A 13886-nucleotide genomic window follows, 5' to 3' on the forward strand; every position below is an offset into this window, starting at 1 on the left:
AAATATTCAAGTTGAGGAAGTGCCTTGGTTTGCTGTTTAGTAATAATACTTCTAATATTCCGTCAGCACCTGTAAGTTTCCATGAGATTATTTTATTGTCGCTTAACGTACCCTTATACAGCGGCGTTGTTCCATTATTCTCTAATAACTGCTGCCCCAAACGCCTGCTTCGCAATATGGGGGATATTCCACCACCATTTATTTCTAAGCCTGTTGAATGCATTCTTTTTACCTACGTGCTAACGCTTTTCCTAAATTAACAATACCTACATAGGTTTTACCGATTTGTACCATCCTTCTAGAGACTGCATCATGTGCTCTCTTTAAGAATCGTGTTAAGGTTGCGTTGCCTAGCGTACACTCCCAAGGTATCTGTAGAATGACCCACCATAATTTCCGTATTGCAGATGTGCACTAGCGTATACTAACAAAAACTTATTAATTTTACTATTTACATTTTCCTCAACGTCGATCGGTAACTTAGTTGTAGGTTGTGTTTCAGCCTGTAGTTTGTTCCGAGAGGTAGCACCGACTCCTGACGTGTCCCCTCCTACAAGCTTTCCGGCCTCGGAGTATTGCAATTCCAACATTTGACTCACTTGTTACCAATCTTTCTGCACTTCCAACAGTAGATGGCTTCTGGGCAATCCTTGCGCCAGTGTCCACCTTGCTTGACGCAAATGAAGCCAGCGCTTGATTTTGCACCCTTTTGACCTTCCCTGTTGGATGTGTTTGACTGATCATTAGCACTAACTTTGGCCGCTGATTTCATGCTTTTGATGGTACTTAGCGCATTACTAGTATTTACTACGTATTCTACCGCTGCTACTTTTCTGGTCGTTCCCTAGGTGAGGTTGATAGGCTGTAAAGGGGAAAAGGGATTTTTCGGGTCCGAAAGGAGGTCGATAGTCCTTATTTTGACTTTTAATTAACTCAACTTCTTTTCCTAGCACTAAAAAACCTGTAAAATTTTGAGTGTGGGCCCGGTTTATTTGGCCTCCATAACTAAGGTGCAGATTTCTATACGCTCTATAGACCTGCTGTTCCAGAGTAAAAGGAGGGTTTATCTGATCCATGAGGGCTCGAGTTTTTGATAGGTAGGCCACCACGTCCTCGTTCGGCCCTTGCGTGCGCCTATTAATTTCTTTTAAGAGCCGCTCCTGCAACTCTTTAATCCCAAATTGTAATCTAAAGGCATCTGCCATATCCCAGATTGACCACCATAAAAATTTTTCCCTACGGAACCAGTGGTGTGCCAGTGGTAAGACACGTACAACATCTTCTATCGTTAACCCATATGTTAGCGTACACTCACACAGCTTTGCTATAAGTCTTTTCGGATCATCCCTACTTGTGTTCCGGAATTCTGTTTCCCATTTGTGAAATATATCTGCTGTTCGCAATTTTTGTCTAAAATCTGCACTCCCCCGTTGTCTGTTGAAATGGTTGTGCAGATTGTCCACTTCGGTTGCCTATCTATCTGGTGGTTTCGTTTGTAATCTAAAGTGTATCTTCTTGAGGTGTCATATGCGTGTTCTGGAGTGCGTTGTTGCATTTCTTTTGAAACGTAGTTATTATCTACATAATGCCGTGATTCATTGAAATTCCCGAGGTGTATTTCGAGGAAATCAAAGACTTGGGTTTCGTCCGTATTCTCTTCTAGGAACGTCTTGTGAATCGTGTTGGAACGTATTTATTTGAAACGACTGTTATTGTGTTCTCCGTAGTTAATGAATCATCGATTGAGCTTGTGGACCCAACTCGCTTCTCATTCGATTTCCTCGTTCCATTTCTTCCAGGTACACGTTCTTTTTTCGTCCCCCTGAACTGTCATTTACCCCTAAACCCGAATCTCCTGTTGTGATATTGATTTACCTTATTGTCCCCTCCCCCAATAACTGACTTAACAACCCCTGGTCACTTCGTTTTCTCTGTGCTCTTCTAGCCTGCATATTTTCGGTGAGCAAATCCTGTGTGTCCGTGTTGCGTATTCTATTTAAATTGTTCGTACCATACGTTGTTTGCTCATTGGATAATCTTAACAGTGACATCTGGTTGTTTAAATTTCTTTCAACTTGTTGCCTGACCACTTCTTTAAAGGTATTTCTGTTCCTACTAAAATTTTTCACTTCTTCACATTCACTTGTTGTGTTTAGTTGGAACATGGCATACCGTCTTCCCTGCCAGATATTTGCGGTAAGAGTTGGCGAGGTAATTCTAGCCTACCTGTAGGGTACAATTGATTCTCTAAATGAGACCATCTATTCATTGGACGGTTGTAATATCGCCTTATGTAATATCTTACGAGTATGTCTCTATCATCTGTAAGTGGTCGAACGTACACTAGGTTAAGACCCTTCAAATATTCTCTTACATGTTCTTCGGATAGTGCATCAACTGTTCGCTTGATCACTTGCCCGCCCGTTATTGGGTCTTACGATGCTAACTCATCTCCTAACTCAAAACTTGCATGAAAACTAAAGTCCAAATCACTATTGTTGAATCCCACTGCTATATACCCAATACACTGTAGGGGTAGAGTAGAAGAGAAGAAAGTAAACGGAGAAAAGAGAAGAGAGAGAGAAAAAGAAAATAAAATTGAATAAACTGTAGAGAAAAAAGAAAGAAAGCAAAATTTAGTTACAGTATTGGGAGAAAAAAAAATTGTAAAAGAAAGAAAGAGAAAACATAGATATGAAAGAAAAACAAAAATTGTGTGTTGGAGAGAAAAAAAGGAGAGAAAGAGACACCGCAAAAAAAATTTTTTCTTTTTTTTTTTTCGTCATAGGAAAAAAAAGAAAAAAAATTTTATTATTGAATAAGTGTGGTGGTAAAGGCTGTGGGTAGTGGTAATGGCTAACATACATATATATGTGTTTATACATTCGGAATGTTTAATAACATGCATATAATATTTAACAAAAATGACATTATAACAGTTAGCAGGTTTGTAATGACTGTAAATAATGAAATTTTATTTTATAATCAGGTAGGTATTAATATCGACCATGGACAAATGACTTATTATGCATTAATCGTGTTACTATTTTATCTGTTACTGATGTATATAAAAAAAAGATATCATAAATGTGTAGATTTCTATTTACTGTAATATTGTGACGTGTTTAGTGTATATTTTGTGTATAAAAAATAAATAAATATGTGGCTGTAGTAGCAGCGTTTTATCTAACAATAGCCGCTAGAGTGTTAATAAAGCAGTCGTTCCGCTCTTCTCTGCTTAATTCCTTTACGCGGATAGAACGGTGTTGAGTGCCATTTCGTCACACGTTAGCCTGAGATTATAACGTAAAGATTTTGTGCAGGTTTTGAAATCACAGTTAACCTACAATTTAAAATAATTTAGTATGCACCTATAAATTTTGTTTACTTGGTAATTAATTTACAACAAACAAACTCAAACAAGAAACTTCATCATTACAAACGTTATTCAAAAATTCATATAGAAGAGGCATTTTTACAATTACCAGTAAAAGAAAGTTTGCAACATTTATTGCCAACAAACACATATCAAGAATTATTTAAATGCAAATACATGATGTTCGGTATGGACTCAGGTCCTGGTGTTTTAAAAAAAAATATAGGAGAAATCCTAAAAGATATTGAGGGTGTATTGTCTTGGTGTCAAATAATAATACACAATATATTGTTTAATGAGCTTATTACGTAGAGTTTATTATACTTAAAGAATACATGGAGCTTTGGGCTCGAGACGGAGTGTTTGCGGCTCGGGACCTAGTGTGTGACTGACTGTGACTGACTCATTTCGGTATCGACGCAAATTACAAAAACGACCGTTACAATGTGTTATTGCTTACGTATGTCACATACATTACAGAGGGGACAGCGATCGTAGCGGATGATGTAATCATAACCGGAGGTACTGCTGAGAAGCATTTAAAATATAAAGATTTCATATTGCCATGTTTAGAATCATGTAGTTTTAAAGAAAGAATATCACACTGTAACATTTTTAAAGATAAGGTTTGTTATTTAGGTTATTAATTACGAGGTAATACTATTCAAGTAGATGACCGAAAGTATAAAGCTATAGTTAAAATGAAAACTGCTGAAATCCATGGTGAATTACATTCATAACTTGAAAAAATTAATTACCATGAAAGGCTATTTAAAAATTGTGCAAAAATTTTGGCCCGTTTATACAATCGCAATAACGCTGTAAAATTTGAAAGGAATACAAAATAGCAGGAGGCATTGGAAATGGTAAAAAAAGAATTAAACAATGTTATTGAGAATTACAACCCGTCTCTGCCAATGTATTTCAACTTGCGATGCTCTTCCTCATGGGTTAGGGGCTTAGATAAGCCGACCCTACGGAAGCGGGCAAAGGCCGGTAGCTCTTGCATCGATACGATTAACACAAGTGCTAAAAAATTATTCACAAATCGATAAAAAAGCAGCACCGATTGTTTTTGGCGTAAAAGTTTTATAATGATTTGATTAGATGGAAGTTCACATTGAAAACTGATAATAAACCATTATCCAGATTTTTCACTCCAGAAAAAGGTATACTAAAAATGGCTACCAGTAGGCTAAAAAATTGGAGTCATTTCTTATCAGCATACGATTATGATACAGAATGTATTAGTACACAAGATTTAGATTATCCGTGAACAATGAAGATAATATGGATATTTTAGAAACTGAAGGCAGATTCACATATTTAAATCATACTTACACAAATAATCATGCTTGTTTTAATTATAAAATACTTGCGGGCGAAACAATAAAAGACGAAACATTATCTTTTGTAAAAAGAATGGTAATTAAAAAGTGACCGGATCGATCATTTCAAAGTTTGCTAAACGAATTACAACCGTATCTATTGCGTAAAGATGAATTTTACCTTAAAACAGTTTTACCGCGATACAAGATCTTATGTTGAATTGAAACAAAATGAACAAGTGAAGACTTTTAGTGGTAACAGAAAAGAGAAAATTTACGTTGGCGACGTGGTAATGGCAAATGATTTTCGAACAGATGAGTCTAAAATATCAGAAGCTCAAATTGTAAGACAGTTTCAAAAAATTTGTAAGAATAAAGTTGGAGAGGGAGAAGATGAAGAGCATATAAGACATTATGATCAAATGCAACATTGGCGAACAGACGAAAACTATAAATAATAATGAGGTCAATAATATAAACAGTGAAAATCCAATAGCACCTTAGAGAAAATACGCTAAAAATATATACAGGGATAATAAAAAAATAATAAAAAACAGAGACGAAAGGTCGGCCCTGTACTGTCATTCCACGCACTGTCTGCCGGGTTTCGAATTAGGAACAACAGTGGTCTTTGATCAAGAGCCTAGTAGGTATAAACGTTAATTTTCTGAAAGGGTTTTTATAACTTTTTTCAAGAAAAATAATGATAAACAGTTAGCTACAAAAAAACTTAAAAATTCTTACAAAAATTTCTCATAGCAAATTAAAAATAAAATAAAAATAAGATTATAGAATTTAGTAGTTCATTTTTATAATTAAAACAACGAAAAAAATCTCATATTTAGTATAAGCTGTACATATACAACCCCACATATATCTCCTACATCCCCGTATATGGTTTGTTTCAATGAACACTGTTTTCTATGATGTATGTTTGGTATGGGCACCGATCTTAATTTACGTTTTTCTCTTTACATGTCTGCGATGTCCATGTATGACTTTTGAATAAAAATTTGTTTTATTATTTCTAATTATTAAATGACTGATTTTTGATAACATGACGATTATTGTAACTAAGGTGAGTTTATGTAATATGTTGACGATAATATGGGTGCCATGGGTATTTCTATTACATGTGTTCTCGTACCTACACGGTTTACTTTTATATATATATTTGTATATACAAGATGATCGTTCTACTTTTGTCAATTGTTGCGAAAATTTTTATTTAGTTGTAATTGGAGATCTCTAATACTGAGGAGGCTGTTAGTAGGACAGCGAAATATTGATTTGTGTAAATAATTACATAAATGAATAGTCATGCTTCTTAATACTAATTTGTGGATTTCAATATTTAAAAAAAAAATTTTTTCCCCACATTCTTGATGCTCTAAAGAATATATAAACCCTGATTTTAGTAAAATTTATTGAGCTTCAGAAACGAAAGACGAAAAATCGGATCATAGATTGTTCTTTTGACATCTCATGTTACGTCTTTCTTATCTAATTTTCAATCAATCCCGCTATGTCTTGGCTTGAATAATGCTTAAAAAAGCGAAGAATGTGCGTCAATTCCTATTTTTCTCATAAAATATCTAGTTATCTAGTAAATAATGTTGTAAGGCTAAAAAACTACATCAACACAACCGATAAGGTAAAAAATTTTAGTTTTGTCTGGAGTGCCCTCAAGAGGTTAATAACAAACTAAAAATATCAGCTGAGAATCAACCAGAAATTTTAACTAAGACCTAATCAAATTGAAATTTAAAAAAAAAAAAACGTTAAAAAAAAGTTATTTTTGATGTATTCTGCATTATTTATTTTCTTTGGGTGTTGATTTGAGTTTTTAATAGATTTTTTTATTTTAGACTTTGGTGTATTATGTCTATAGGTTAATAACTAATTAAAAAGAAAATTTTCAACCGAAAAGCCGTAAAATCCTATATAAAATCACCTTCTAATATGTATAAAAAGTTGTGCAAGTTTGAGGTTATGGTGATACATTTATCATTAAAATTTTGTATATTATCTATTGGTATAATTCAAATTAAAAATATCAAATTCTTGAACAATATTAGTAAATTTAATTTTGACATTGATACAAACCATCCTTAAAATCACAGACTAAAATATTAGGCAAAAACTTACTATTTATTGATTTATCATTGATAAGTTATTTGAATAACAATCTCTGCGTCATATGTATGTCTGAAATTTTTTTATGGGCTATTTACATTAATGTCGAAATTTAATTTTCTATAATTATTTAAAAGTATAATAAAATCTTAATTTGCATTATTCGTACAGATAGTATATGAATTTGTAGTTTTTTATAGATGATCATAACCTTGAACTTGCATAACTTTCTCCTATTATTGAAAGGTAGTTTTTTATGAATTTACACTTATACGTAGTTCGCGCAACAGAGAGAAAGATCGCAACATAGAAAACTTGTCAACTAATAATGCATATGAATAAAAGACAGTAGTCGAAGTAGTAAAAATAATAGTAAGAATAAAAGCTAATAAGAATTTTAGCTATCTACAGCGTGAATTTGTAGTCTAAAAACAAAGGTAAACGATTGGCATTTTTCTTTGTTTAAAATATGATTATTGAAATGAGTAAATAAAAAAGTAAGTAAAAAACTATTCTTTTGTCACAAATATTTTTAATCTACAAAATTTTAAAGTTCTTACAATCAACATTGTTATTTTAATTTTAACAATGTAACACAAATATTAGATCCTTACTTTTAGTGGTTTGGTGTACACTAATAAGTTTTTTTGCAGCATTTTTTGTTGTACTAACATACACTGTCGAGCAGTTATTGCAATGAAAACTATGTATACGGCTCGTTTGATGTGTCCTAATGATTCTATCTCAACCTTCGATTATTACTCTGCTCAGTTTATGTATTATATGGGTACACAATTCTACATTAGATTTTTTAACTTATTTTAAGCATTCTTTAAAAGTGATAAAAGAAAAGAGGAAACAAACATTAATATTATTTAAATTTTTGGAATAGACAGTAACGTTATTATGATTTTTATTTTTCGTTTGATTAACTCTAATTTCTATAAGGTTTATCATAAACAGTTGTGCAAAGTTATAGATATACAAAAACTTTTGAACAATTCAATAATTTTTCTATGAGTTTTTTGTTTTTGGACAATGAAATCGCGCTGTGCACTAAGTTTGAAACAAAATCTTAAAAGTAGAATGATTTAGCCAGATATGCCGAAAATTATAAGTATCATCAATTTACATTTTACACTTAAATTTCAATGCTTATCATAATTATTAATAATATTTACAATCAAATGAACATTATTTTTTGTGTATATACAAGCAAAAATTATCTCAATATTTTTATAAAATAATGGGGCACTGAATTTTTAAGTCCTATGACTTGATCTGAAAATAAAAGTGATATAGGAAGCTTGTAAGACTACAAAAAATATGTTATTACCATTTTTATGAAAAAAAATTAAACATAGTTAAATAAAAATGTTATTATTACTATGATTAAGAAATAAAAATTTTTTTTATCAGTAAATACAACAGTTTTCAACTATTTAAAAAAAAATTTTTTCTAAACTATTTATAACAGAGTCGTAGAAAATAGTAGTGAATTATGAAGTATCATCTAATAATAAGGAAATATAGTTGTCAGGAACAATAAAGTGTTGTATTCAATTTCACCATACGTGGTTTGAAGCAAGGTGATGGCTTATGCAATATACTCTTAAGAATAACACTTAAGGTAAGTTATTTTTATGGTATGTCAATAGGTGTATTTTAATTCATGAGTCCCATTAAGTTGTTAAGTATCCTGTGTGTGTCAGATTATGATACAGTTATTACCTTAAGAGCATTTTTATTTAAAAGTATTTAAAAATATTGATACTTAAATTTTTATTAAACTCCTTGCCTTTTATTTACAGAAAGTATAATACAAATTTTCAAAAATATAAATTCTTATAGCATAACATTAAAGTGTAAGGTCTCATAAAGAGTTATGTTGATTTTCAAATTTTACTTTTAAGTAGAACGTTTTTTGTAAGTAATTTTAGAAAAAGCCATCGTACCACGTGAAAAGTCGAGTTGTGAGCCAGTGGTGTTCATTTGCCTTTCATGCATTTAGTACAGAAGCCGTCATTAAACTTGTTTACATTTAGAGTCAAATCTCAGTAACTGAAGACATGACTTACTTAAGCTTGACTTGCGACGTATCAATTTTTCAAAATATTTCTATTGCGGCCCTAAGCATAGTGAGTATTTCTCTACAATTGTTCCTAAAAGCCCCCATTCAAGCCCACGTTTAAAAGTTCGTCTAAGGCTGACTTTCCTGAACTTTTTTTCAGAACTATTGACCCTTTTTATTTAAGCTTGACATAGATACTAGTAAAATATCATAGGAACAAGTAATGATGACATTCTAGTTTTTTTTAATAGGACTATGCAGTTTTTAAGTTCCCTGAATGATATTTTCAAATAGGATAAGCCTAAATTTACTATGGTAATCGTGTTTAATGATACTTTTCATAGTCTTTATAATATCTGTTTTAATAACACGTTTTGCTGCAAAAGAAAAGCCAAAAGCTACCCAATCTTTAACATTGACTGAAATATAGTTACTCATTGAATTTTTTTTTAATTTGTCATTCGTAAAATTATTACGCATGTTGGAGTGAGTGATATAATTGCATTTTAGATATATATAAGTCAATAAAAGTAATCTGTAACACTGCTTCTTCACCTAAAAATGGAAAGAGTCGCCGACGCAGCGTTGACAAATCTCGTTTACGTATGCCACCTTTGTCTCTCTTGCACCTTGAGCTTATTCTCCTAAAAAGAGAGATTAGCGCGGGAGTTCTTCCGTTCTACGGAGAAAGCTATTTAATTAATACTAACAAATACCTTTAACTATTCCTTTATTCAATAACTAATAACAGTATCTCCTTACACTATAAAAACACAACGCCTTACATCGTCACCTGGACTGAGCTGCAGTTACTCTGCCTCGCACCACGCGAGTCACGTGCGCACGTCCATTACATCCTGCTTGTCCTAGACCAGGAAGGGCTTCTGCTTGTCCTAGATCCACGTTACTATGCACACACTCGCACTCACAACTCAATCCCACACTACTACATTCTCTCCCTCTACTCTGCCCTGCTTGCTCTTGCTCTCTACACTCACACACGCTCTTTCTCTCTATCTCTCTCTACTCGAAGAAGCTACTCTCTCTCTCGTCCTCGACTTAACTCTCGTCATCCTGATCTATCAATCGTCTCTCTCTCTCTCTCTCTCTCTCTTTCTCTCTCCAACCTCATCTACTGGTCAAACGTACGCGAGTCCAACCCACTGGTATGTAGTCCGGGGTCCTAAAGCGGATTGTTCGTCCTACGGCTTAATTCTTTCTCTTCTCTCTTATCCTCTTCTTTTTGTTTTAGCTGCTTCCGTAGTCCTTGACCTAGAGACTTCGTCATCCTTGGAAAATACAGCAGTTGCTAGACTTCCGCACACACTCAAGGTGGATGTCCCAGTACTTGCTCACTTGAACAGGCGAAATGTCCCCAATAGTCGGTCACTTATTTTTTTATGGGCCTTCGTTATATTTTTAATTGGGTTAATACATTAACTTGTATTGAAAGAGTAATTGCTTAGTGCCTGAATGGCTACCTGATTTATATATGTTCTGAAAGTTTATAGTGAAAAAATCAGCCAGATGACCGTTTATTTGGACATGACCGAGTACTGGGACATCGACCTTATCTTTCCTCTGTTGGAACCCTATAAACCTTATTAAAAAACAAGCAATGTGGAGAAGCTTTAAATTAATGCTTTTTGTATATACGCTGCATCAGTGAGAGCATTTTGGAATATGGAGGCCATTTTTGCGTCGTTACAACCCCCCCCCCCTAGTCTTGTGCACCTCTGGTTGCTCGAAAGCCGATTCTTACCAGCATGCTGATGCAGCTTTTTAGAAAGTAATGTGAAGAAGGAAGAGTACTTAGGTTGTCTTTTCAATTAATATTATTATTATTATTATTATTATTACTATTATTATTATTATTCTTATGATTATTATTATTATTATTACTACACAGTCTATCGTTTGACTAGTGACAAATGAGTCACAACACTCACGAAATTTCATGTAATCGAGCTTCATGAGGCTGATACAAATGGTCAGCGAATCGTTGCTGTTTCAAACCAAGAAATACTAATACTTAAGTGTGTTTACTTTTTTAATCATGCCCACAACAGATCACCGATTATCTTACTTCTCTATTATTACTATTCTTATTATTTTTTATTGTAATTGTTATTACTATTATTATTGTTATCATGTTTTTTTTCTTCCTATGTACTATTCAAAGACATGAGTGTCCTCTATGACATGAAATACATGTACATATAAATGTTCTTTTTAATCTAAATTAATGTAAATCATCAATTTCTTCTTAGTACAGCTTTTATTACAATTTATTTTTGTTGTTTCATAAAGTTAGCCTAAACAGCTTGGCATCCAAAGTAATCTTGCTAAATTATAGCTAACATAAATCTAAGAATCTTATTTTTATCTCAAAACCAAACTCCTTATGGACCGTGTGTAGATAGTGTTTTTTTTTACAGATATACTAATGTCACTAGGGCTATTTTTAACCTTAAGGATTCTCAGGATAGCCCATGTTGAATCGCACTTATGTGCCGAACACTATTTTTCCTACTGAAGGCGCAGTAAATGTCCATATGTCAGAAGAATGCCTTTAAATAGGAAAAAGTATTTTGTTTGGTAAAAAGAAACCTGATATTTATTTTATCTGTATAATTTTTTTTTTTTTTAATGAAGCCTAATTATAGGTTACTCGACAGTTATATCATAGATGCCGGAACAAGAACTTAAAGTCTCAAATAATTAAGCTTATCAATTTTTTGGTCGTATAAACAAAAAGTAGGAAAAATTTAACATATTAGGGTTATTACAAAAAAATTAGGAAAACTGTAGATGTAGTGAGCAGAGATGCTGCAAAAAGTTATTCTTATCTTACGACATGTTCAAAATTGTCAAACACAATTCAAATTTATACAGACAATAGATCAGCATAATTTAATGAGCTATGAAATTCCATCCTAAAGCTACAAAAAATAAAACAAGAATCGCAGTTAGTTTAAGGAAGGATAAAAAATAGTGGTTTTCGTAACAGAAACTCCATCACCCCCGTGCCTATTTGGTGTTAGCACATTTTGCGCCCGCTTATGACTTTGCGATCTAGAGCTGCACTTTGTACTCGCTAATCACTTTTCTGCTCTTGAGCAAAAAGTACAACTTTGCGCCCTCGAAAGTAAAAATGTCGTTTGCATCTTAGGAACAAACATATCCCCTTTGGGCAAAATTTTTTTACTTTGCGCACATGGTACAAAAATACTATCAAATTATTATCTTATTTAGAGCAAAGACTTTTGTAAATCTACATATAAAGGCTTTTTAGTTTTTAATGTATAATGATCATGTAGTTTGGTTTTCTGAAATCTATTTTTAAGTCAAATGACATTTGCTTTTAATCCTTGAACGCCGTTATTTATTCTAGAATCACCCTTGCCTCGGCCAATTTTACCAAAGAAAAGAAGTTACATTGATAAACTAGTCGAGTATGTTGTTGGAGATGGGCCTAATAACCGATATGCTTTAATATGTCAAAAGTGTGATTCTCACAATGGAATGGCGTTAAAAGAAGAATTTGAATACTTTGGTATGTCCCACGACAAAGTGGATTGTTTTGTAAGCCTATAGTCTTCTCAATTAATTTTTGCATCTAAGCTTTCAGATGTTGTTACTGTAACTTTTGGAATCCAGCAAGAAAACAAAAACCATCTGCTCCGAAATTGGACGTTTCTAGTACTCCTCAAAGGTTATACATTAAACATGAAGATCGACCGACTGACGATTTATTGAAGGTTACTGAACTCAATAATGAAATTTCTGCAAATGCATCATACACTGGTGACGAAGAGTATTTAATTAATAGGCTTACAATGTCAAAATGAAATTCGAGAGTAAAAATATATATTTTAATTACAGATTCTGGTACAGAAACAGTAAAAAAACTTTCTACAACCTCTGACGGTGATAGCAATACCTTAAAAGAAGATATGAAAAGTCGGTTTAGCAAAAATGTATTGAAATTCTTAGTACTTTAAAAAGCTGTTTTTTAACATTTATAAAAAATTTTCAGAGCTTTCTACTTGTGACCAAAAATTACAAAATTATAATACAGGAAACGACAAAATGGAAATGGATGAATCTCACAGTGAATAATTTATTAACGCAATACTATCTCGTTACTGATAAAAAAAAACTATCAATTACTTAGTTTTTACTTTTAATTTGCATTATATACTTTTGAGCTGTGTTAATAAAATATATAATAGTTCGTAACTACTCAGTACGACGAAGTTTTAAAGTATTCAATATGGGTATACTTGAAATAGGTATGAAAAGATCCTGTATAAATCTAAGTATTTACAAGGTACTGAATAAATAAACTTAAGATACTTTGGAATTGAATTAAAAGGAAAATGCTGTAATATGTTCTGCATTTCATTGAATTGTACGTAGCATGCGTTGTTACAGTATCTATTTTTCATCGTATATAGTCTTATGTAAATTTCAAGTTATGTTCCGTATCCCCTTATCAAATATATAATTTTTCGATAATATTTATAAAATATGCTAGATTCTTTACATAATTAATTTTTTTTTGAGAAAGCATAGTATTTTTTGAAAAAGTAGCTACTGTTTTACACGTAAATTAAAATCAACATTATAACATGTACAAATCAAATATTCATACCTCCTGACACTCATTTTACCTTCTTATAACCTAATTTACAAAAAAAATTTTGTATGACTTCTGCCCAAAAATAACTTGAAAAAACCAGACTGTATCAACGTGCATCGTTTTATCTCTGTCAATGTTCTGTTCTTTGTCTCAGAAACTCTACTTTTCTTTCGAGTGTACATAATACTTGATCCCCTCTGAATTTATTGACTCGACAAGCACTTGTATCATTTAAGATTACAGAACTCATGACTTTTGTCAGATCGCAGATATTTTGTTTTCTGACTGGACAGATTTTTAACAGGTTTTTCATACATTTTCAAAGTTATT

The 13886-nt window shown here is 32.4% G+C and overlaps 1 protein-coding gene across 3 annotated transcripts in view; it reads left to right on the top strand.

Annotated features, from left to right (window-relative positions):
- Lnpk (zinc-ribbon metal-binding protein lunapark) overlaps positions 1-13443 on the top strand; it is a 218770-nt gene extending 205327 nt beyond the window's left edge. For 2 of the 3 annotated variants that reach the window (XM_089592318.1, XM_089592319.1), the window contains exons 6-9: positions 12306-12467; positions 12536-12718; positions 12797-12874; positions 12951-13441. In XM_089592318.1, coding sequence (XP_089448444.1) covers positions 12306-12467; positions 12536-12718; positions 12797-12874; positions 12951-13033 — 506 coding nt within the window. In that variant the 3' untranslated portion in view covers positions 13034-13441. Of the gene's footprint in view, positions 1-12305; positions 12468-12535; positions 12719-12796; positions 12875-12950 lie in introns of all 3 variants that reach the window. The other variant, XM_014361320.2, reaches the window with a different exon arrangement.
- Positions 13444-13886: the final 443 nt, after the last annotated feature.

The sequence above is a fragment of the Copidosoma floridanum genome, unplaced genomic scaffold, assembly GCF_036245765.1.
Source record: "Copidosoma floridanum isolate Cflo_tuat_1 unplaced genomic scaffold, Cflo_Japanese_pri ptg000016l, whole genome shotgun sequence".
In the NCBI taxonomy this organism is placed as follows: Eukaryota; Metazoa; Arthropoda; class Insecta; order Hymenoptera; family Encyrtidae; genus Copidosoma; species Copidosoma floridanum.